This window comes from Rhinatrema bivittatum, chromosome 10 (assembly GCF_901001135.1).
Source record: "Rhinatrema bivittatum chromosome 10, aRhiBiv1.1, whole genome shotgun sequence".
Classification (NCBI taxonomy): Eukaryota; Metazoa; Chordata; class Amphibia; order Gymnophiona; family Rhinatrematidae; genus Rhinatrema; species Rhinatrema bivittatum.
This window is the reverse complement of record NC_042624.1, coordinates 38,973,042-38,996,807: the sequence shown is the minus strand read 5'-3', so window position 1 is coordinate 38,996,807 and position 23,766 is coordinate 38,973,042. Positions and strand designations below refer to the sequence as shown.

Here is a 23,766-nt window from a genome sequence, read left to right as displayed (position 1 = left end):
GCCCCATGGAGATTCCTAGGGGAAGAAAGGGGAATTTGGGCTTGCTTTATTTTGTAGGATCCTGGGCATGTGGAAAAGAAGTATTTTGAAAAATAAGCTATAGTGGCCATCTTGGTAGCTCAGTGGCATTCTGTCTAGGACTGGGGATGCTGTGAAGGCAGCATTCACATCACCAGGGATAGAGGGAATCCCAGGTATCGCACAACAGCGACAACTAGTGTCTGGACATAGGGCCGGTGTTCTGTACAAGATTCTCAAATAAAAACCCTGGTGTATGGCTTCTGGCCAAGGATTTGATCTGCAAGGACTGGTAGTAGAATTCCAAAAGGCTTGGATAAACACAAAAGATCCCTAGGTAAGAGGATTATTTATTTTGCATGAAGTTTACTTTCTGTGTTTTATGTTTCGACACTTGTATTTTATGCTGCTGGAATCCGCCTAGAACAGGTTCTGGTGATAGGTGGAATACAAATTATTGCAATTTAAAAAATAAATAATGAAGCACTGGGGTAGCCTGCTACAACCCTAAACAGAAGTCATAAATAGGGATAACCTGCATGGAGAGGCAGCTACAACACAAAAAGTCAGTAGTACAACTTGAGAGGTTGGGTGAATGAAATGGTGGAAGGGAGAGTGGATGTTGGAGTCCATTAGGTATCTTTGTGTGCATCTATCCATGGTGGATGGGTTGCTACTGGGCTGACTGGATGAGGCATTCTGGGCCTTTTCTGCTATCATTTAATATGTTATGTTACTATTGTTTAAGTGAGTTGGAAGGGTGGGGTGTGGGGTATAAAATAGGGATAATTGAGAATAAAGGCTCATGGCACTGTAGACTAATGGAGGCCAGATCTCACTGACCTGGAAGATAAAGGATCAGAGGGAAACTGCCAGGTGAAAAAAAAAAGAAAATATATCTATATATGTAAGAGGATGTTGTCAGGGTTGATAAATGAGAATTTCAAAATCACTATAACTTTTTTACAACCTTGCATCTCCAGCCAACTAAGTGCTGAAAGTAAAATATTTATATTGCAATTAGTGCTATATATATGCTATAAAATTTTCATATTTACAAGACCATTTGCCATAGAACTTAATAAAGCATTTCTCTGTCTAAGACAGAAAATGACAAAATCTGCCATTTCTTCAATATCTGGCCATGTAAGAAAAAACAAGAAGTTCCCCCCAGAACTAAAGGATCTAACTTACCATATCATACATGTCCATGGTCTGCAAATTAGACTGAATTTTGAAAGTCATGGTTTATGTATGTATGTAAATAGCTTTTATAAAATTGGCCTGGGCTGAAGGAGCCAAGATGAAGGCATACATACTCACCCACGTTTTTCTATTCTTGATTCCTCTGGAAAATATTAGGGGTGTGCATTCGGATTGACCGCATTAGTAAAACGCAACTCATATTTTTTTTTTACTTAAAAAATTGATTCGACATAAACGATCGGATTTCCCACATATCGAACATAGATATGTTCGATATGTGGGAAATCGCGATTGTTGAGCCAAAATAAAAATATAAACCCCCTCACCCTCCTTAATCCCCCCCCCCCCCGACTTACCACAACTCCCTGGTGATGGAGCGAGGAGTGAGGACGCCATTTCTGCAATCCTTGGCGAGAAGCATGTGACGTCGGCGGCACGTCGAGTGACGCCGGCGTCACGTGATTCCCGGCTCGTTCGCGCCGGACGGCTCGTTCGGCCCAAAAAGAACTTTTGGCCAGCTTGGGGGGGCCTCCTGACCCCCCCAAGCTGGCCAAAAGTTCTTTTTGGGCCGAACGAGCCGTCCGGCGCGAACGAGCCGGGAATCACGTGGCGCCGCATCACTCAGACGCGACGTCACGTGATTCCCGGCAAGTTCGCGCCGGACGGGCTCGTTCGGCGCGAACAAGCCGGGAATCACGTGACGCCGACGTCACGTGATTCCCGGCAAGTTCGCGCCGGACGGCTCGTTCGGCCCAAAAAGAACTTTTGGCCAGCTTGAGGGGGTCAGGAGGCCCCCCCAAGCTGGCCAAAAGTTCTTTTTGGGCCGAACGAGCCGTCCGGCGCGAACTTGCCGGGAATCACGTGACGTCGCGTCTGAGTGACGCGGCGCCACGTGATTCCCGGCTCGTTCGCGCCGGACGGCTCGTTCGGCCCAAAAAGAACTTTTGGCCAGCTTGGGGGGGTCAGGAGGCCCCCCCAAGCTGGCCAAAAGTTCTTTTTGGGCCGAACGAGCCGTCCGGCGCGAACGAGCCGGGAATCACGTGACGCCGCGTCACTCGACGTGCCACCGACGTCACATGCTTCTCGCCAAGGATTGCAGAAATGACGTCCTCACTCCTCGCTCGATCACCAGGGAGTTGTGGTAAGTCTGGGGGGGGGATTAAGGAGGGTGAGGGGGTTTAATTTTTTTTTTTGCACATATGTACATATACCCAACTCATTGGATTTTTTTTATGTCCATATTGGCCGCAAGTGGGACCCCCTTTCGGACATAAAAAATATGAACATAAAATTTTGCTCTGCACATCCCTAGAAAATATGCCTTCTAAGCACTAGGGTTGCCTTAGATTCTTCCCCTCTAAATTGGAGCCCCTTTTGCCCAGTCAACACATGCTGGATTTTGTGGTGAAGCATTCATCAGAGATGGTACAGGGAGCAGTGCCCATTGGAGCCTGGATGCAGGGAGACCCGGATTCCCTGGATCTAGATGTCACACTTTCACCCCCGAACCTCCCCCTCTAGGGCAACCTGCAATGCCGCTTGCTCACCGGTCAGTCAACTGTTGGTGACATCGCAAAGACTGGTGCAGATGCAAGCGGGATCCGAATGGTGATGCTGCAGGAGGAAGGAATTGTGGCTGCTGAAGCAAGCAGACTGCAAGGAAATATAACTCTGGTGGTTTCCATTGCCCCTGGGGCTTCTACTTGGGAGAGTCTTCAGTATTCAAGCACAAACCTCTATTGCCACTGGTCATACTTTCAGAAGTTTCTTAAAGACAACATTTGGTCCATGCTCACTAGAGTGGACTCGGCTATTTCTAACTGTGCTTTGGATATTGGGTAACTAGTAAAAGGTATTGCTGAGAACTGTAAATCTCAGACTGAAGATATAACTGTATTGAAAGGAAAGGTGGAAACTATATCAGCAGAAGACCAGTCAATTCAGAAATTAAATTTGGCTTTGATTCAGGATAAAATTTGATTTGTAGGAAAATTGAGCAATTGGAAAACAATGCTAGACACATTTTAGGTTTTTGAATTTTCCTAAGATTTCTTTTCTTTCTTCATGGGATTTCTTAAAGAAATACTGCTTGGAGATTTTTGGAATATCTGAGGCCAATTTTCCACCTTTGAACAAATTATTTTTTTTTACCATCGGGATCTAGACTTGAAGGATCTCTGCATCCCTCTGAGACTTCAAACGTGCATCCTCAAGATTTGGATATTTCCGCCTTTCTGAATACTTCTGAGATTCCAACAGAAGAAAGAGGGACTTTTCTTGTATCATTTGTTTTTAAACAAGATTTAAATATGGTTTTGAAATTGTTTTTCTGCAAATCTCAGGAATCATTTTAAGGTAAAAAAAAAAGTATGGATGTATCCTGATGTATCTAAAACTACTCAAGAAATAAGGAAATTGTTTCTTGCTTTGAGCCAAGAAGTCTTAACTTTGGGTACTACATTTCTTCTTAGATACCCATGTAAATGTATAATAAGAACCTTGAAATTAGGTATCATTTTTTTCCCCCAGATCAGTTATGTTCCTTGATCAAAAACAAGCAATTGTAAGCACATTTGTTGTATTATAATGGATGCTTAATTTATAGGTCTCATGTCTTGCTAAACCTTTCCTTCATTATAAGTTAGCATATAAAGCTTCCCTTATCTTTATCACAATCCTCCATCCTTTACAATTTATATATGTATATATTCAGTATTTTCATTGAAATAAGTTTCTTTTATCTTGATAAGAATGTTCTTGTTTTATTTTTCCTTGAAAAGCAATAAAAAAAAATTGGCTGGGGCTCAGTGAGCATAGAAATACGCATGTAAGCTGATTTCACGTGCACTTTTATGCACAACAGGGAGTGTCATTCCGAGGGCAGAGTTGGAACTTGTGTATACTGTTTGTATTTGTACTTTCACCCATACAAGTTACACCTTCGACAGAGCAGGTGTGACTGTGTAAGTCGATTTGTACGCATACCAGCCTACTTAAGTGGGAACTTTCAAAGCAAACATGTACATAAGTTTGCTTTGAAAATTTAGGGTAAAGGCTTCACATTAATTGTACACACAGACATTACCTCTACCTGCATAGTTATAAATTTACTCAACGTATGTGTGGAACTAACAAAAATACTCTGGTCAGAATACTCATGCTCCCCCAACATATACTGAAACTTTGATGTGGCTAGGACACCAAACAAAAATATTATCAGCGGAGACACACACACAATCACACAGAGACCCCTGATAGAATGTCCAACTTTTGCAAAACTTAAACGGTCAGAGAGCCAGAACTAGTATCACAAGGGCAAATAACAGGAAAAATGCTGCTCCTTTCTAAGGGATAGCCAAGTAATGTCTCCTAAAATTACTGACCAATAACTTGCCTGCAATAATCTACAAGCTGTTCACTGCCTTAGATGCAAATAAAATAAACAATTGCATTGACTCTCAGCATCATGGTGACAGAACAGAAAAGCAATTAGAGGAGGAGCATGCGGAATCAAAGAGCAGTTGGTGCTGAACAAAACTATTGTGGCCAGCTGTAAGAAAGGAAGAAAACTAAGAAATACATGGATAGACTATAAGAAGACTTTTGATAGTAATGATGTTCAGGCAAAAAAAAAATTGTTTTTGTTCTTTTTTTTTGGGTTCTTTTTTCTGTTTGGGGTGGTTTTTCAAGTTTCAGTTTGTCTAATATTAATTATTGTTTGGTTCTTTGCCAAACTGAAATAAGCATTAAATAATCATGGCTCTCTGCTTCAACGGCAGGGGAAAAGAAAAACTGATACTTCACGCATATCCAGCATAACTTCAACGGCAGGGGAGAAGAAAAAAGGATTCACACTCACAAAGCGGGGAGTAGCTGGCTTGTCACGGCGGTTACTACCCCAAACCAAATGTGCCTGATACTTCACTTTCGATGCATATCCAGCATAGCTCTCTGCTTCAACGGCAGGGGAGAAGAAAAAAACTGATACCTCACGCATATCCAGCATAGCTCCCTGCTTCAACGGCAGGGGAGAAGATAAACAACCAATAAGGGCTGTATAACATAATCTGGGTAAAAACAAATAAGCATGGGTGTAGCTTGCTTATTGCGGCGGTTACTACTCCTACTACCTCTAACTAATCAAGCTAGATATTTCACTTGGATGCAGCTCCTCCACCGCTCTCTACATTAATGGCGGGGGTGGAAGGGAATTAGAACCAAGAGCTAAGAGAAACAGATAAGTATGGGAGAAGAAATGAGGGAAGCTTGCTGGGCAGACTGGATGGGCCATTTGGTCTTCTTCTGCCGTCATTTCTATGTTTCTATGTTTCTATGTTTCTATATAATCCTCAAGATAAAAACAAAACAAAACATGAATCAAAGCAGGATTTCCCTGGGCTGCCCTACTGCTGCCTCAGGCTCTGAGACCTTTCCAGGCCTCTCTGCTTCCCACACCCTCGCCAATAACTCGAGACTAGGTCCAGGGTATCCCCGAGCTTGATTGAGCCAAGCCCAGCCAGGGCTTCCATGGGCTCTTCTGCCCTAGTCCCTCACAAAATAGCTGGGGCCTCCCTGACTTCCTCTTACCCCTTCTGTAGGGTTCTTCAACTTAGAAAGGGGCAGGAACAATCCCCAGCCCTACCGGCTTCCTTTTAAAATGGCCCTCAGACTGGCACATATATTTATCATCAAAATGGCACTGGGCTTAGAACTGGCTAGCACTATTTTTAAATGGAAGCTGGTGGGGCATATTATCCAATCAGCTGTATTTCAGTCATATCATATTATATCGTAAACTAGCAGAGTGTCACATAATCAGGTTATTATGCTAGAGTTAATCTCCAAAGGTTTGCCTTCAAGCCCCACTCTCTGTTTATTTCTCTCTACCTTGGTTATCCTTCTCTTCATTTCCAATTCCAAGTTGCTCTCCCTTGTTATAATGTAACTTTCTACTTCCTGTTCCCTCTCTGTCTCCTCTTTGAGATCAGACTAGTTATTGTTAATGAACTATCGTTCTATGTAAACCGAGTTGATTTGATCTGTATCAAGAAAGTCGGTATATAAAAACCCTAAATAAATAAAAATAAATAACTGGGGATCACTTTTGTCCCTTTCAGTGATAAAGAAGCCCCCCTCAAGGAGTGGATAAATGAGGGCCAGGGAAGTCAGCCCAAACTCATTTGGAAGGGGTGAGGGCAGAGGGGCCAAGAGAGGCCCTGGCTGATCCTGGCCTTACCCAGTCTGGCCCTGGCCCAATGGAAGGAGCTGGGGGGAGGGGGGTTGAAGAACTTGGTGAAAGACCTGAGGCAATAGTGAGGGAAGGTCTAGGGGGCCTGGGGTTGGCCCCTTTATAATTTTCTTTTTATTTTTAAATAATGCTTTACATTTTTCCTTAACAAACCAAAGCATCTAGACATTTCTGGATATTTTCAGCCAAGCCTAGTTTCAGTTTGTTCCATTTGGGATCATCACAATAAGGCCCTAGTCTTGAACCCTGTAAGCTAGGATGAGAAAGGCAGTGGAGGGAGGGGGGTACCATTTCTGAACAGCTCCTCCACTGAGGTTGCTGGAATGGCCAGCCCCCCTGCTGCCTTTAAAAGCAGGCTGCAGCATTGCTAGGTGTGGCATTTTGATTATGAGTTAGAAAGAGAGAGAGTAGAGTTTCCCCTGCTTGGGTACTGGGTTCCACAGCCTGGCCCAATATGCTGGTGGAAAAGGGATAAATGCCTGCCTGGGTGCTGGTTCTAATTTTTGATTAAGATTTTTGGATGTTTTTGACTTTTTGGGTTTTCTCGTGAGAGCCCTGGAACCCCTGGATGGATTAATTTAGGGTCTGCACCAGCTAGGTTAGATCAAGAAGGAGGGAAGATTCCATATGGTGACTGGCTGCAGGAGGTTTCCAGATTTTTCTATCTTTGTGTGAAGATTTTCTGAGTTTCCCAGAAGGACGTTTTTGGCAACCCTTTCTGCCTAAAGAGGGAATATTTGTAGAGATGCTGTGTTCCCTTCTACTGGATGTTTCCTAAGAAAAATCCTATTGAGACAATTGAAGAAGAGAACAGTGAGTAAGACCTACATTTCTATTCTGAGGACACCCAATGGAGCCTTCATCCTTGTAAAGTGACTCTTAGGGAAGACTATGCAGAGACTGTAATTCTGTTTGCCAATCAGGATTTTTGGAAGGGGTTTCCATCCCATCTAAGACCCTCAGCCCGACTGAGAACTTTGATTGTCTAAACCATAAAGAGTGGGAGTTTCCCTGCTTATTGCTGAGAGATACTTGCACATACAAATTGGAGGACTGTAAATTTCATCTTTTCAAGCCAAAACCTGATGTGAATAGTGCCAGATTGTTATTTAAGAAGTCTGACAGCAAAACTTAGTTTGGAAACTCAATCTGAGCCTCTAGAGTTCTATGTGGCACTCACATCCCTTGATGTGAATAGACCTGTTACTCCCTTTCCCAGGCAACACACTGAGTCACCCCAGCCATCTTGGGCCCTGGAGGATTTAGTCCTCCTCCCCTCCAAAATTGCAAGAAGAACATTGTCTCAGGGCCCCGGGACCGTGTCAGAGTGGTTGAGAAAATTAAAGGATTGGCCCCTGCCTCCTGGCCCCTAAACTGGAGAGGGGTTACAGACATTTTTGTTACAAAAAATGCATTCATTCAAAATAAATGCATATCTCTATTTGATACAAATTTCACTTAAACATATACAGATGTGTGAGAACATTAGCTTCTAATAGAAAAGAATGGCCATCATATTGCAGAATGAGGAACACATCATATAGGGCTCCAAAAGCTACCCATTTAAGGGCTTCAGTTTTAATCATCAGTCATTCTGGAAATGAGTGAACAGATTAAGCTCACCCAAATTTAAGTGAACTAAGTAAGATTAACCTAGTGTGCAGTCCAATATTCCCCCTTTTTTTTAAGGAAAAAAAAAAGAAAATATTAAATTCTTATTTGCAGTGATTGTGTAACTCCAATCACATTATCTGTGAGAAGGCTATTGCAAAGACAGAGGGATGCTGTATGCTATGCTGTTAGTTCCATATTAAATAATGGTGTTGCCTGAAATTGCAATGTTTCAGAAGATGATTTGTCTTCCTTCTTCAGGGGGACATAATCAAGATTAATATCAGCAGAACCCCAATATTGATTGTCTTGAGCTTCAGGGGGACATAATCGAAATTAATTTCAGCAGAACCCCAAAATTGTCTGGAGAGGAAAATGCAAAAATGAGATGAAACGGGGGAGGAACTGCCATGTGATAGAAACATTCTTCATTTATGTCCCAGCATCCTATTTGATAGCATCCCACACTCTTGGACATTAAATAGTTTTGAACAATACAGTATGAACCCTGTATTGATTGAGTACATCGAGTTCACTATGAAAATGTGACAGACTACATTCCACTAGAATTATGAAGATGGATAATTTTGTCATTCCTAATATCAAGCTCCAGTGAGGGATACTTCAAGGAGATTCTCTGTTGCCACTCTTGTTTTGTCTGATAACATCTCATCTATTGTTTTTCAATGAAACTTTACATCTCAGGCAATGGTCATTTTAGCAGAATAACTCAGATGATAACAGAATAACATTTGACATGGACAAATGTGCAAATCTGACCTTCCTTCAAGGAAAATTAAGTATAACAGAAAGCATCTCACTGACTGAATAATGAGATCTAAAGGAACATGAGCAGGATGATATGTATAAATATCTAGCTGTAGAGGAAGCACAACCAAACACAACTCACTGAGAGAAAAGATCAGCAAAGAGTACTACAGGAGACTGAAACTGATACTGAAAATTGTTTTAACAGCACAGAATAACATATAAGCCATCAATCATTTTGCTTTGGAATTGTAGACTAGACCCATAAAGATCTTGAAAAATTGGATGCAAGAAAACTCATCCATGCCTATCAAGTAAACTATACGAATCTTTTTATGCTCTAATGGTACATCCCGAAAGCTGAAGGAAGTATGGATCTTATGGAACTAGATTACATGTATAGTACTACCATCATAGGCCTTCAGGTATACTTAACAGAATTAAAAGATTGAAATAATCAAAGGCTGAACTATGGAAGTAAATTATTACAAAAAATCCCCCCCCCCCCACCTGTTCATGCAGAAAACAATTTTTGAATTATTTTTATAATTTTTTAAAATTATTTATATGATTTTTATCTACTTATTTATCTACGTACTTATCTTGCTGATATATTAAATAACCAAAAGTCCATTATACAGCCCGCCATTATAAACAAAAAGTATAAAAAGTGGTATGAAAAATAGTATAAAGACAGGGGCAAAAACCCTCAGACATAACTGTAAATATGCATGAAAGTCTGAATGTGATATTTTAAATTCCATTTGAAATTCTTGAAAACTATGTAAAATATTAGAATTATCAATAAACATTTGGGGGCCGATTTTAAATCCTACGCGCGAGGGGTACATTTGTGCGCACTACCCGGCGCATACAAATGTATACCCAATTTTATAACATGCACGCGCTGCCATGCGCCTGTTATAAAATCCGGGGTCGATGTGCGCAAGGGGGTGCACACTTGTGCATCTTACACGCGCCGAGCCCAAGGGGAGCCCCGATGGCTTTCCCCGTTTCCTCCAAGGCCGCTCCAAAATCAGATGGGCCTTGGAGGGAACTTTTTTTTAGCTCCCCCCACCTTTCCCTCCCTTCCCCTATCTAACCCACCCCCCAGCCCTACCTAAATCCCCCCTACCTTATTTTGCCGAGTTACGCCTGCCAGCCAGCTGCCGGCGCACGAACCTCTGGCATGGTCACTGTGCCGAAGGTCTCGAGACTGCCCCCGGACTGCAGCCCCACCCCTGGACCCTCCCCGGCCCGCCCATTTTTGAAAGCCCCGGGACATACGCGCATCCCGGGGCTTGCGCGCACCGCCGAGCCTATGAAAAATTGGCTCAGTGCGCGTAGGGGTAGGTTTTTGGGGGTTACACGCATATATTACACGCGTAACCCTTTGAAAATCTACCCCTTGGTGAATATGTGTTAGACCTTTCTTAAACCAATCTGTATATACCCTATTCTCCACTCCAGGAAGAAATTGAGGATTCCCAGAAATATTTAAGAAAGAAGAGATTTTTCCCTAGTAGACCTATATATTTGCAAAGGTGGGACCATGCCCGCCTGCACGAATCTATTAGGAAGTAAGTTTTAGAGTGAAATGGGACTTCTGAAGTCTCAAGTTGTAATATAGCAGACAGGGACCAATTCCCAAACCATTTTTGTAAATGTGTGGAAGGAGAAAAATTAGATTTTCCAAGGAGCCAATCATGTCTCAACATAGAAGCAAGGTTATATTTTTGAAAGTTAGGGCAATTCAGACCCCACTGAGTAATAGGCTTCATTACATTTTTCTGACTCAATCTAGCCTTTTTCCCATTCCAAAAAAAACTGTTGGAGAGTTCTATTAATTTCCTTTAAGTCTTTTCTAGGTAGCCAAATAGATATCATCTACATTAAGTATAGAGACTTGGGTATTTCCTTATTTTTATCAACTGCATTCTGCCAGTCTAACAGGGTCATTTATCAAATCACTTTATGGCGTTTCGCAAGCGTTAAGGTGTTTTAGCATATGAAAAATGCCTTAATGCATGCGAAAACACCTTAACGTACGCGATAAGCACCATAACACAAGGTGTGATGCAAATTTTTAAAAGGGGAGGGATTGGAGAGGAGTCGGGGGTGGGATTTTCAAAAAAGTGGGCTGGCTTCATGAAGCCATAATGCATGATATCACCAAAAATAACTACACCTTTTTCAGTTGCATTAAGCTGTACAATATTCCTATAATACAATTTACAATTTTTTTGCAAATTCTGTTTTGGGCATTTTTAAGCTGAGGAAGGGCCTTAGATGGGGAGGGCCTGAGATTTAGGAGGAGAATGGGGAAGGGCCTGAGGGGAGGGGAGAGAGAGGGAGCGAGAGACTGACTCTGGGGGTGGCACCATACTAAGCAGCTATTTATTCTACTCGAACTTTGAGCTAGATTGAGAGAACAATGTACAAATCTCATCTTTGTGTGAGTTTCCTCACTCCGAGGGACATCAAATCTTACAGGAGTGTACTGTTCTGTTCGTACGTCTCACTCTGCATGTAAAAGTGGCCCCTAACCCCTACACTACTACCTAAACCTTACCTGGAATTGTTAGATTGGCCTCCTATAAAGATATAAATAGCAAACTACTACAAGGGCTTTGTAGATAGTTTCTCTCTCTCTCTCTCTCTCCCTCTCCACTTTGCAGGTAGGAAAATGTAATTATGTAGGTATTACTGAAAGGTTAACACAGTTTGTGGTAATACCTATATGAAGTGCACATTGTAATTACCATAAAACACACCCCTTTTGCTATCACATGCAATATTTACAGTAATTTGATATATCTAAGTCTAAGAAAGGGGAATCATGAACCACTGTTTTTGTTGCGGGCGTGGTTGTGGATCCTTGGGCCGGCCTAGCGGAGAGAGATGGTAGGAGAGAGAGACCACTCCACTGAGAAGAGGTAGGCTGGGAGGCGGTGCAAAGCAGAAGGTGGAGCTGGAGTCTTTGCCCTGGAAGCCCGAGGACCCCCCGAGAGGAGCCTGTGAGGTCCCGAGCCGCTGGGACTTAGGTGACGGAGCCAAAGGAAGGTGGATGAGACTAACCAGGGTCGAGGCAGGTGGCAAACGTGGAGAGTCAGAGACAGACTGGAGTCAGGAACCAGAGAGACAAGCAGAAGACCCAGAGCTGAAACAGAAGTTAAAGATCCGGAACAGAAGCTGAAGATCCGAGTCCGGAACCAAGGAAACCAGGAACAGGAACCAACAGGAATAGAGCGCTGCAACAAGCACCAAGCAGGAACCTCGTTGCAAGGCAATTGCTTCAGTCAGATGCCGGGTTTAAATATCCACCGGCGTCTGATGTCACTCTAAGGGGCGGCCAGTGGTCTGGCGGGAAAAGCCCTTTAAATTTCCCCTCCTTGCGCTCGCGCGCACCTAGGAGGGGAGGGGACAAATTCCGAGGAGGCCTGATCAGCCGCGACCCTAGCGGGGAAGAGAGCCCAACCCCTGGACCTCGCAAACGGAGCCCCGTGGTGCAGGTAAGGGCTCGGTTGCGAGACTCGCGACCGAGACCACAACAGTTTTAGGTTTACCTTCATTTTTTGAAGTAGAGGACATACATTAACTTTATAAAGTTGACTGATATTTATTGGGAATTTAATGCCCAAATACTTCATTTCCTGTGTACCCATCAGAGAGGAAACTGGGACCCCCATTGGCTCTTTAGGTTGTCATGCACTTTCAAAGCTTTAAGACTTGCAAATTGACCAAAAGACAGTTGGTGAAGCAAGACTTTTGGCAATGAGCCTATTGTATTGGTGAGAAAGATTAGCACATTGTCCATGAAAGCTGCAATCTTAAAGGAAATTATCTTAACCTCTAAGCTGGTAATTGTCCTATCCTCACTAATTTTTCTCAGTAGAGAGTCTATAGACAGCAAGTATAGCATGGGAGAGAGTGGGCAACCCTGACGTACACCCCTGAATATATTGAAAGCTGAAGATTTGCTACCATTATCAAATCTTGTTCCTTTACTATCTTGTAAAAATCATATGGGAATCCATTGGGACCCAGGGCTTTACCTTACTTACTCATTGTTATAATATTCAAAATCTTAAAAAATTGAATTGGGTGATTTAAATAATTTAAATGTTGCTCAGTAATTTGTGGGATTATCAGGTTGTGAAAGAATCTTCTTCAATTTTACCACCTGATCTATCTTCTGAGTATAATGATTCATAAAAAAAGTCTTATAGTCTCACATATGTCAAAATGCTTAGTAGCCCTGTACCCTGGTGAGTTTTTAGGTTTTCTATATAAGTTCTCCCCTGCCAGATTTTCACAGCATTTGCTGGAAATTTGCCCACCTTGTTCCCATACTTGAAAAAGTTATATTCAGAGGGTTGTAGCAATTTGTATGCTCTTTGGTATAAGTAAACCTTTAAACTTTCTAGGATGGAATTATATTCCAATTTGGTTTCTTCAGATAAGTGCCAAATCATTTTTTATTTGCCCATTTTCAATTTAGTTTCTAAATGGAGGATATTTTTATTCAAACGCATATTCCTACCTTTCAAATATAAAATTAACTCTCCTCTTAGCACAGCCTTACTAGTTTCCCAGAATAATCCTGGGGTAGAAACATGATGGGAATTATGAACTGCAAACTCCTTCCATTTAGATTATAAGAATAATTGGAATTCCTTATCCTTTCTTAGATATGATGGAAATTTCCATAACTTTTTGCCTTTCTCTTTCTCCATGAATCTGATATCTATCCCAGTGGGGGCATGATCAGAGACACTTGTAGTACCAATTTTGGCAGAGATAATTCTGGGAAACATCTCTTCTGACCCTAATATGTAATAAATCCTTGACAATATGGTATGAGCCCTGGATACATGAGTAAAATCTTTCACATTGGGATTTAACACTCTCCTAAGATCCAGAATTTGCAAGCTATGATAAAGAAATACAATACCTATCTTGGTGTTACTGTCCTGACTTCGTTTCGGGCAGGGTGATCTATCAATCATCGGACCGTGGACATAATTAAAGTCCCCCTCCACTATTAACCATCCTTTCATGTTGAGAATAAGGAGATTCACAATGTTTTCAAAAAAACTCATGAGTAGGAATAGGCAAGTCACTTTACTCTCCATTGCCTCAGGTTCAAACTTAGATTATAAGCTTTCTGGGGATAGAGAAATACTTACAGTACCTGAATGTAAACCAATGTGATATCTCACATCAAATGTTGGTATTAAAATAAAATTAGAGGCATTCAGATTACAAATTGTGACTTCTTTACCCTTCAATTTTCCAACTAGAATAAGGAATCTACCCTCTGGGTCTGGGATTTCATTTTCAAGCTGGAATATTATATTCTTATGAAATAATATTGCTACCCCAGTTTTTTGCTCATTGCTGATGTGCATTGTAAAGAACCTACCCAATCCCTTTTTAGTTTTTTATTCTCCAAATCTGTCAAATGCATTTCCTGGATACAGGCTACATCTGCTTTGGACTATTTATGCTCCTGCAAGATTTTTATTCTTTTAATAGGGCTGCCAAGACCATTTGCATTTAAAGATATTAGCTGGACACTTTCACCCATGGTCTAGATAGAGTACTTTCCGCCTAGGTATTTTTGATTCTTGTTCATTATGGGTCACCCAGCCTTGACCCACAATGTGCCTGAAAATAATCACTTTCATAGGTTTAAAAAAAGATCCATTCCTCCTTTCAGAACTTTCCACCTCCATAGCTACCATGGAATTATGGAAACACACCCCCCCCCCCCCCCACACACACACACACTCTCCTTATCCCCATCCCATTACTCCCTACCTCCCATAAACCCTCTCATCTGACTGCTCCTTTAAATCATGCATGGCGTACGACCTATATGTGTACAGCCACCATCTCCTTTAAATAGTGCCAGAGAAAACAAGAAAGACAGAATATATGGGCTAGAAATAGAAAATTAGAAAAGTAAAAATTATGTCAGCGACTGAACCCCATATTCTCTCCCCCTGACATAATCGCTAAATATGTGAGTAACCCAAATTGCCAGAATCGCTAGCCGCGCGTATCTTATAAAATCCGGGGTCGGCGCATGCAAAGGGGTGCACATTTGTGCAACCTGCGCACGCCGAGCCCGGCGTGCGTTGCCTGTTCCCTCTGAGGCCGCTCCGAAATCGGAGCGGCCTCGGAGGGAACTTTCCTTCACCCTCCCCCCACCTTCCCCTCCCTTCTCATACCTAACCCACCCCCCTGGCCCTATCTAACCCCCCCTACCTTTGTTGCCAGATTTACGCCTGCTGAAAGCATTTAAAATCCGGCCCAGTGTGCACTATTTTGAGTATTGTGAACTATTTCCAAATAATGTGCATGAAAAACAAAAGAAGAAAATATATAGTTAGACATGATGTCAGGTTGGAACCCCCTGCAGTGCAAACACACTGGGATTAGTACAGGTTTATTGTTAGAGAAGGCAAAAATAGAACATTTCCAGACTTTTGATGCACTACAGGTATGAAATAGAATAGGCAACATTCATAGTTTGGGTGAAACTAAATTCCAGTCCATGTATCTAGTCCAGGTCAGTTCTACAGTAGTTCCTCTTCAAAGATAAACAAATACAATGCTTGAGACACAAATTCTACTTACAGACTTTAACACAAGACTTCACATCACATATCACAGTAGTGCACATAGGGAGTAGAGCTCACGGGACTTTCTCCAGGATCCCAAACTGTAAATTAACCTCTTAGTCATCTAAATCCTGGAAATACCTTCCAGGTGTTCCAACATTCTTTTGAATCCCCTGAGGACCAATTACAATCCTCAGGGTTAGGGGCCAGATACAAAGCTTTCAGAATGTAGTTTACCTAGAGTAAGTCTGTGGCTCTATGCATAGTACACCAGCCCTGGACTGAGCACACTCTGATTCAAGGCCAGCCACGGCATTTTCTCCCTAACACGTAGGGGCCAATGTAATAAGCTGTACTGAACATACCATGATTTTTTATTTGTATTTTTAGTGCAGGCTTTTTGGTGCCAAACTTGCCTGGGTATATGATAAGGACTTTAGTGCCAAAGAAACCCATGCTAAAAAGCCCATGTCAAGCTTAGCACATCTGATGCAAATTGCAGAGCAATAGCCTTATTAGCTATTACCCTGCAATGCAAGGAGGCACACTAGTGGGAATACTGCCTAGCACATCTCCTTTTACCATTCAAAATGTAATGCCTGGTCAGAGGCAGGAGTTAAACTTCATGCCGGCTGGCCTGGTAAGTCCTCCCACCTTCCCCGATGCGCTGAACTGCTCCCTCTCACAAAATGAAGTCAGGCTCGGTGGACCAGATGAGCCAGGCAGTCTGGGTCTGGGCCTCTACTCCTTCCCTCCCTTCCTCTTTCTCATCTTATATGAAGTCAGCTCAGTAGGCCCAGGTCGAGATCCAGTCCCTTATCCTTCCAGCCCCTTCCTTCATCTCCTAAAAAATGAAGCCTGGCCATGCGGACACTGGAGCCCTCCAAATCCTCCTCCCCACCCGGGAGACCCTGCCGGAGAAGATCTTACCTCCTCTGGCAGGGTTGTTCCCTCACTTCCAGCCAACTGGTCCTTGCCCTTTATACATGGCAGTGAAAAAAAAACAATCCCCTTTCAGATTTCTGAAAGGACGGCCTTCTGAAAGGAGATCACTCCTTTCATTGACATGTGATAATAGTGGGACCAATCGGCAGACAGTGAAGGAGTGAAGAAATTAATAGTAATTAAAAGTACAATACAGAAGGGAGGCCAGTGCTGGATTAGGAGAATGGGGAGCCTAGCATGCAGCAAGTGACAGAATCCTAAATACAAATGCAGAATAGGAAAAGAGATAGCAAGGTCCAAGAAAGGTGAGAGAACTTTTCCTTCCCTTGCACCTCTCCTCATTCACCTTTGAGACATGAGGTAATATGTAGAAAAGGTCCTGTCCTCTAACACCTAAACTAAGTCACTAAACACACATAAGCTTTCTTTCCAAACAACTCATATTGACAAATCATATAGCAAGATTGTAAAAAATGTTGTGCCTCACACAAAAGACAAAAGTAAAACAGATTTCATAGATTAAGAATTCAACAACTTAACCTGTTGATCATTCTCTTATGCAATGCAAGACAGTCTGCTAGGAAAGCACCTGCTAGGTGCCACCAGCCTGAAAGTACAAAAGATAGTCTTTCAGCAGTGAAACATCACAGGGCAGCTTCATGCTCCATTGACTCTTCAGCTATGGAGTGTGGTAGGAGGCTTCCTCCCATTGAATATCTGTCCACCTCCATGCTTTCCACCTTTATTCTATGGCACCTTGATACTTAGGCTCTTGAGGGATGTGGGTGGTGTAGAATCCGATGAAATGCTAGAGCAAATGCTTGCAATTTGCAAGGTGGGAAAGCCTTGTTGGAGGGTGATGGAGAGGCTAGAAATGGCTGTTGTAAATCTGTTCACATACTAATGCTGCCATTCAAACTGTTCATATAACATGTTTGCTGCATTGGCCATGTATTTTTGTAACACTTCTATCTGATGGGTCTGCAAATGCAGTTCCTTTATCACAGACTTGAAGCTAATGTGGACTGTGGTTTTCAGGTGCTAGTGGGCAGCAACTGTTACGGTCCCGGGCCATGCCCCGGTCCCTCCACCTACCTCAGGGCCGGCCCAGGTTGCGGGGAAGCTCCTCCCGCCATGTAGGCCCGACCTGGCTCCTGCCACGGCATTCCCTCTGTGAGGGAGACGCCGCCAATCCTCGGACGCTGGCCCCACCCCCTAGGCACGCACACACGCGGGAGGCTCGTCATTTAAAGGAGCCAGCGTGGGAAAACCGAACCCAGCCATAAGATGACGTCAGACACTGCAGGGTTACTTTAACCCTGTAGCTGGCACTAAGCTTTGCCTTGCAACGAGGTTCACTCTTAGGAGTTGCTAGTTGCTGTCTCCGGACGCCCGGCTATCTTGGCTTTGTACTTCTGACTTCTGGCTTCTGACCCTGCTTCGTCCACCAACTCCGACGTCAGCTTCTGCCCCTGGTTTTGGCTTCGGACTTCTGACTTCTGGCTTCTGATCCTGCTTTGTCCATTGACTCCTTCTTCAGCCTCCTCATCATCTACAGGCACTTGCTTGCCTGGAGGTTTCTTCTAAGTCCCAGCGGCTCGGGCTCTCACAAGCTCCTCCCAGGGGAGCCGCGGGCTTCCAAAGGTGAAGACTCTTCTGGCCTCCAGGGCCTATCCACACCCATCAACCATCTCTTTGGCCGCTTCCTTGATCCTTGGTCGCATAGGGTCATGCCTAAGTCCAAGAGGCCCGGGTCCCTACGGGTTCCCCCTGGGGGGACCTTGGGCTTCCAGTGGTGAAGCCTTCTTTGGAACACCACTTCAGCACTGCCTCCCAGCTGCGACGCCTACTGTGGGTCCCCACATTACTACACCTGCAGTCTCAGCCGGCCCAAGGGTTCACAACCCTAACAGTAAGTGGGGTGGGTGTGATCATCTATCCCTTTACACCAGTGCCTGAAGATCCTGCCTAGATGTCAATTGAGTTAGGCTTTGGAGCCTGTTATCACTTGCCTCTGATGGCAGAAATTCTACTGTTGGTTCTAACAAAGTTGTCTACCAGCTCCAAGCCAGTTATGGGGAATAGGAGTCTCTCTGGCAACATACCAGGTACATGATAGTTGACCTCTATCTCTGAATCCCTAGGGTGGCTATATGTGGCTTCCTCCATTTGCATCTCCCTGCCTCTGTCTGCTGCTGTTCATGTGCTCTGAACACCAGTAGCACCTGTTAAAGCAAGAAGAGGCAGGTAAATATAAGTGTTGTAATACAATCATGAGACACATTCAACTGCCATGTGCCACAACCCCTTTTAAGTTTATTCCCCTTCAAAGGACTGAGGCTACTTCTATCCTCCAACAAGCACAATGAACAATCAAGATGACCATCTAGTTTATAGATGAGAGTAATCTGGTTTTGGAACTAATTACTGACCAGCTGTCTTGTCATGCAGTTCTGCTACTGTATCTAGGACAGCATCTAGTCAGCTGTCTCAGCAAAGAACTATCCTTTCCTCCTGTCTTGCTCTGCTGTTGGCGTATCTGGACTCCTTTCTCCCTGTTAGTGCACTTGCTGTCCTGTTATTGGTGTTTAATGTGCCTCATGGTCCCGGCTGACACTCCCAAGCTGCATTGTTATGATCTTACCAGTTTTCAGTCCTGCTTCTTTCCAGCCAGGGGCTTGAGTGATAAATCCTTCTCAGAGTGTGATAATTCAGTCATGCTCATTCTAAAATAGTCACTCTTGCTTTTGGATGTTGTTGGTGCTGCCTCCTCCACTTCATGTCCTATTGTTGCAGGTCAGTGCTACCTAGCTTTCCTGCCTCCTTGCTTTCCTCTATCATTCTGTTTCCTTCTCATCTTCCAACTCCTGCCCTCTCTGATCTATTCCTCCTAACAATATTCCCTTCTCTCTCTTACCTCTTCCCCCTCAGCATGACCCGCATTCCATTGTTCTTCCTTGCAATCGTGATCTATCCCCTCATACTTATTCCACCCATCTCCCTCAACCCAGCACTAATCCCTGTAAGCACACTTTCAGCACCCATGCTCTTATGACAACCCTTATCATTCTCCATTATCTATACTCTTACATATGGTTGGTCCTTTTATGTAAGTCCAGACAAGAGACAGTAACCAAGAAGCAGACACTACCCCAAGGCCAGTGCAAGGGAAAATAGTGCCCTGGGCACAATTATTGATAGCATTCCCCCAACCCCCCAAGGTGCTTTGCATGGATTAGCAGAGAGCGGGATGCACATAAGCTTTTTCTCCCACCTTATATTGGCATGATATAAGAGGGGAGTGGACTTTTTCTCCCCATTCTAACTCAGACTCACACACACACACACACACACACACACACACACACACACACTCACTCACATTCTTTCTCTTTCTCCTCCATCCCCAGTACTCCATCCAGTCTAATACCACAGCCTAAGGGATGACTTTAGTATACACATACACAAGCACACACTCTTTTCCTTCCATTTCCAACACTATCACTGGTTCATCTACTAAGCCTGAGGGATGATTCAGTTCCAACTGCAGGGCACCACTCTTTCCAATGAGACCAAATGTGATGCCAGTGGCACCTTCTCTTCTTGTCCTCACAAACGTGATGTCTTCCCCTTCCATTACAAGGGCTAACACAGTGTGGACTTCTCCTCCTGATTTGACCTGATATGATGTTGGCTTTGTTCCATTAACTGGTGTGACAAAACTAGTTGAACATTGGTATAGCAAAACAAATACATAATAATAATAATAATGAGTTCCCCAAAAGAAAAAAGGTACAATGACACTGGAGAGTGAATGAACAGCATTAGGAGTGGTGAACCTGAACCAGTGTCCTAGTTGACCATACACCTTGCCCTTCCCAAAAAGCCAATACTGACTCCCCTCATAAATTCCATATGCTAAGAAATTAAATTGTAGAAGAATCTTGAAGCACAAGACATTGAGAACAGCACTCTTTCTAAATCTTCTTCTTTGTTACCTGATTCTTTGCCCCCTTCGCTCTGTCAAGTGGCTTTTCTCTCTATCCATGCAGCGCTGATGGCCAGATAGCCCCCCTTTTGCAATTTTTTGGAGCGAGAGAGGAACTGATACAAAAGCAGCACTACATGTGGCACGCATGAGCTACTACTGATCTAACTTTAATTTCCCAGTAGAATGCACAATGGGCCAGATTTTAAAAAGGTTACGCTCGCCAGGCCTATTTTAAAAAGGCCCAGCAACGTGCATAAAGCCCAGGGCCGCGTGTAAGTCCCAGGGCTTTACAAAAAGGGCAGGGCAGGGCTGGGCGGTCAGGGGGCAGGGCTAGAGGCCTCCAACAGAGCAGCCATTACTGCTGTGTCAGAGGATCACGTGCGGGCAGTCTACCAGCATGCACAACCTTTGCCTGCCCAGAGGCAGGTGCAAAAGGTAAGACAACAGGTAAGAACAAAGGTAAGAACAGAGGGGGTTAGAGTAGGGCTGGGGGGGGGGAAAGGTTAGGAGAAGGGGTGGGAAGGTCAGGCTAGGGGGGAGGGAACAGGGGAAGGCAGCGTGGCTTGGCGCGTGCAAGGTGCAGAATTGCGCTGACCCCCGATTTTATAACATGCGTGCACCTGCGCACGCATGTTATAAAATCTGGAAAAGATGTGTGCACGCCAGGTAGCGCGCGCACATGTAGGCTGTGCGCGTTTCATTTAAAATCTACCCCAATATGTTTTTAGAGTGTATGTTAAAAATTTTAGCCGTATTTTTTAAGTGATCAGGTGCTCTGTATGCCATTTTCTTAGCAATTTGTATGTTGACTATGATTTTACCATAAACACTAAAAAAAAAAAAGAGTACCCCCATGCACATTAAAATATTTCTAGGCTGAACTTTAGTGAATTAAGTATTCAACTATATCAATCTGAAATTCATCATAATGTATTTACATACATTTGTGACAAGAATTAAAAGAATTTCAAGCACCTATAGCTGATTATTCAAGACAAAATTATAAAAATTGTTACAATATTCATTTTTACCTTCTATGCATCATCCTAAAGAACACTGATGAAAAGATTTTCATGGCAACCATGTGATAAGTGACACGGAAACTTTGTTTTATTGGCTCATGTCAGTTTTAATGAATCTAATCCAGTAATAGCATACTATATAATTTACATGAAGATGCTATCAATATCAATTATGTTTCTTCACAGACGATGGATATGATACACTGTTTGAGATTAGTGTGGATGCATGCACTTATTTGTATATTTGCTTGTTTATTTAGACCTGTGGGAAGCTACAGAATAATTTTGATGACATCAAACACACGACCCTCAGTGAGCGAGGAGCACTTCGAGAAGCAATGAGGTAAGTCTGGATCACCATAGTAACAGCCACAGATGTGCTAAAGGAAAAGTCATTCTTCATTATTGGAGGAACAAATGGGTTCATTGCCACCATTCAGCTCTGCTCTCTAAGGTATTAATTTGTCATTGGAGAGGCTTCCCTTGAGGCTGTACTTTGGTATTGAAGCTGCATAAATGCTAAGCCTCCGTACACGTAAAAATGTAAATGTATATTTTGTTACTTAAAATGCTTTAGGGGTCCTAGTTTTATATTTATACTAAACTGTGTGAATGAATGAAAATATTGTTCATCTAAATTGAACATGTGTTGTTGAAATTGTACAATAGTCTTCTAAATGAATCTATACCTCTTCCTAATTTGCATTCAATTTCCAATATATTGTAAGACATATAATTTCTCCTATTAGGCATTAATGGGATTATATTACTGTGTGATGAAAGCTGCATGGTCTCCTACTTAAAATATTAAAAACAATTCCACAGTTTATTTTGATGCAAGTATTGGTGCTATATGCAGATTAATTTGCTATATGTCTCAGTGACTAGTAGGGTTGGATTAATTGTTTGTATGGAATAAAAATCCCCATCAGTTCCATGTGGGCAGGTAGGGGGTGGGTTGGATGTAGAGTTGTTTTTAATGTGGGCAGTTTTATTGTATTTTAGCAAATGCTATTTTGAAGTAGCACACACAAAATCTCAAAGTAGCAAGCACTAACATGAAATAGCATGTGTTTAAAACATTTACAGGTACATTTTAAATGGGCCACGTGCGTAAAAAATGTGGGTTACGTGCAGAAGTGCTGGGCCCAAGGAAAGGGGTGGTCCGGGGGGAGGGGCGAGGCTGGAGGTCACCGGTACAGTTGCCATTTGCCATTGTGCCGGGGAAGCAAGCGCTGGCAGTCGGCCAGTGCGTGCAAGTTGCTTCTGATTCAGAGGAACAGCAACTTACAAAATAAAAACAAAAAGGTATGGTAGGTTAGGTTTAGGGGGTGGGAAGGAGAGGGGAAGGGGAAGGGAGGTTAGGTAGGTGGGTTGGAAAGTTCCCTCCCAGTCCGCTCCTTAATTTCGCTCCCTCCCAGTCCGCTCCTTAATTAAGTACGCACAGTGACGAGATTGGGCCTCTCCCAGTTCCCTCCCAGTCCGCTCCTTAATTGGAGCGGACTGGGAGGGAACTGGGAGAGGCCCAAACTCGACACTGTGCATACTTTTTTAAAATTAGCCCCCCCCTCCCCCCGGTGCATGCTGCCTGCAGGCAGCATGCACCGGGGGGAGGGGGGGAGCGTACATGTGCGTGCGCGTGCACATTATTTCATTTTAGTGCATGCTTTTTCATTTTTAGTGTTCCCTACTCTGTCTTTTAAGGTACGCTACATTGATTTAAGTGTACACTATTTCAAAATAGAGCACGTGAAAACAAAACCGATGAATCGAAATGGTCAAAACAAAAGAGAGAGAAAAGGAAAATTTTGACCCTGCACATCCCTAGTTGGACTTTCTTAACTGAATTGGGTCAGGTAGAAAATTGGATCAGACCATTTAGTTGATAGATTTCATTTAGAGATCCATATTCAATATTGCAGAATTCTAAATGTTCTGTAAAAAAGAGTTTTACAAACTGATTCAATGAATCCATAGAATTATTTGCAGACTGCACCGAGCTTTCCTTGCCTCCATTAACATATCCTTGGCCAGCATTGTTGGGCTGTCACTGGAACCACTGCCCAGGGAACTTCCTCCACCCCTTTTTGTGATGTCATTACTGGAGTTGCTCTAGGGAAAACTGAGGAACCTCTTTGTTATTCACTGTACTCTGCACTTTATTTCTTGCTCAACTGATGGAATGGCTGCTTGCACTGAGCCTTCCTTGCCTCCATAAACTTATTGTTGGCCAGTATTGTTGTTCCGTCACTGCTGCTACTTTCTACAGGGCTTGGCTCCCACTCCTTGTGTAACGACATTGCCGGAGCGCTAAAGAGGCTTAGCCCT

At 43.2% G+C, this 23,766-nt stretch overlaps 1 protein-coding gene across 2 annotated transcripts in view; it reads left to right on the top strand.

Moving 5' to 3' along the window:
* Positions 1 to 23,766, top strand: part of DPYD (dihydropyrimidine dehydrogenase) — a 2,453,390-nt gene that overhangs the window by 483,363 nt on the left and 1,946,261 nt on the right. For both annotated transcript variants that reach the window (XM_029618068.1, XM_029618069.1), the window contains exon 3: positions 21,699 to 21,781. In XM_029618068.1, coding sequence (XP_029473928.1) covers positions 21,699 to 21,781 — 83 coding nt within the window. The remainder of the gene's footprint in view (positions 1 to 21,698; positions 21,782 to 23,766) is intronic.